Source organism: Cyprinodon variegatus, unplaced genomic scaffold (assembly GCF_000732505.1).
Source record: "Cyprinodon variegatus isolate N-32 unplaced genomic scaffold, C_variegatus-1.0 Scaffold1269, whole genome shotgun sequence".
Taxonomy (NCBI): Eukaryota; Metazoa; Chordata; class Actinopteri; order Cyprinodontiformes; family Cyprinodontidae; genus Cyprinodon; species Cyprinodon variegatus.
This window is the reverse complement of record NW_015151722.1, coordinates 183,829-184,881: the sequence shown is the minus strand read 5'-3', so window position 1 is coordinate 184,881 and position 1,053 is coordinate 183,829. Positions and strand designations below refer to the sequence as shown.

At 44.3% G+C, this 1,053-nt stretch overlaps 1 protein-coding gene across 2 annotated transcripts in view; it reads right to left on the bottom strand.

Annotated features, from left to right (window-relative positions):
- Positions 1 to 1,053, bottom strand: part of LOC107102522 (synaptosomal-associated protein 25-like) — a 17,555-nt gene that overhangs the window by 6,984 nt on the left and 9,518 nt on the right. The window contains exon 4 of one of the 2 annotated variants that reach the window (XM_015401864.1): positions 769 to 886. In XM_015401864.1, the coding sequence (XP_015257350.1) occupies positions 769 to 886 (118 nt within the window). Of the gene's footprint in view, positions 1 to 272; positions 385 to 768; positions 887 to 1,053 lie in introns of both variants that reach the window. The other variant, XM_015401866.1, reaches the window with a different exon arrangement.

Genomic DNA, 1,053 nt, shown 5'->3' with positions numbered 1-1,053 from the left:
TGTTGCATAGTGTGCCTTTAACCAGAAAAGCCTAAAGCCAAAATGTATTGTAGAACTTACATACATTTTAGGAGGTTGCAGTTAATTTGAAAGAACCATAAAAAATACCTGAGAACAGATTATATACAGCACTAAAACTGATCTGATTAAAATATGGATGCTTAGAGGAAATGAGGGCTTAAGCAATTGAGCATCCAAAGCAGCTGGTGAACCTCCCCTGTGGTTAGTAACATGTTTACTGATGCAGGCCTCGCATGGACACCTCAACCTACTTCTCACAGCTGCAGAGGCCGCAGCACTTCCCCAGGTCAGTCAGGTTTTTCTCAGCCTCCTTCATGTCAGAGTTGATCTGATCCAAGCCTTCCTCTATTCGCTCCAATTGCTCTAAGGAGGAAGACGAGGAGGAGGACAGGAGCAGGACGATGAAGCCAAAAACACAAAAACAGACAAACCCAAGCAGGTTCAAAAAAAGCTACAACTCTTAAACAAAACAAAAATAAAATAAAACATTAGGTAGCAACTTAAAAGAACTCAAACACTAAGAACTCATAAAGACGACCCAGTTTGAACTAAAAGGAAAATGTGGCACTAGTGTCCAGTTCCATCAGGTTTCATCTTTGAAATTCTCATTAAAATGCAATCCTCTGCATAGAAGAAGTTTCAACAAGACAGAAATGAATGTTATTTAGATGCTGTATTAATATCTGATGGAAGTGGGCACAGGGGAGAGTCCACTGGCTGCTAGCTGAGCAGCTGAGAGGGTCGTACTTCCTGAGCGGCCATATGCACAAGCCGCAGCACTGAGCCATGTCTGTCAGGTTCTTCTCTGCCTCCCTCATGTCCCTGTTGATGGAGTCCATGCCTTCCTCAATCCTCTCCAGCTGCTCTGTTAGCAACAGGAAGTTCAAGGTGGAGGTTATGGAGGTCAACCAACAGCCCGAATGGACACATCACTGATCACACTGGTCCACTGTCCGTCTGTCCATCCATCCATCCATCCATCCATCCATCCATCCATCCATCCATCCATCCATCCATCCATCCATCCATCCA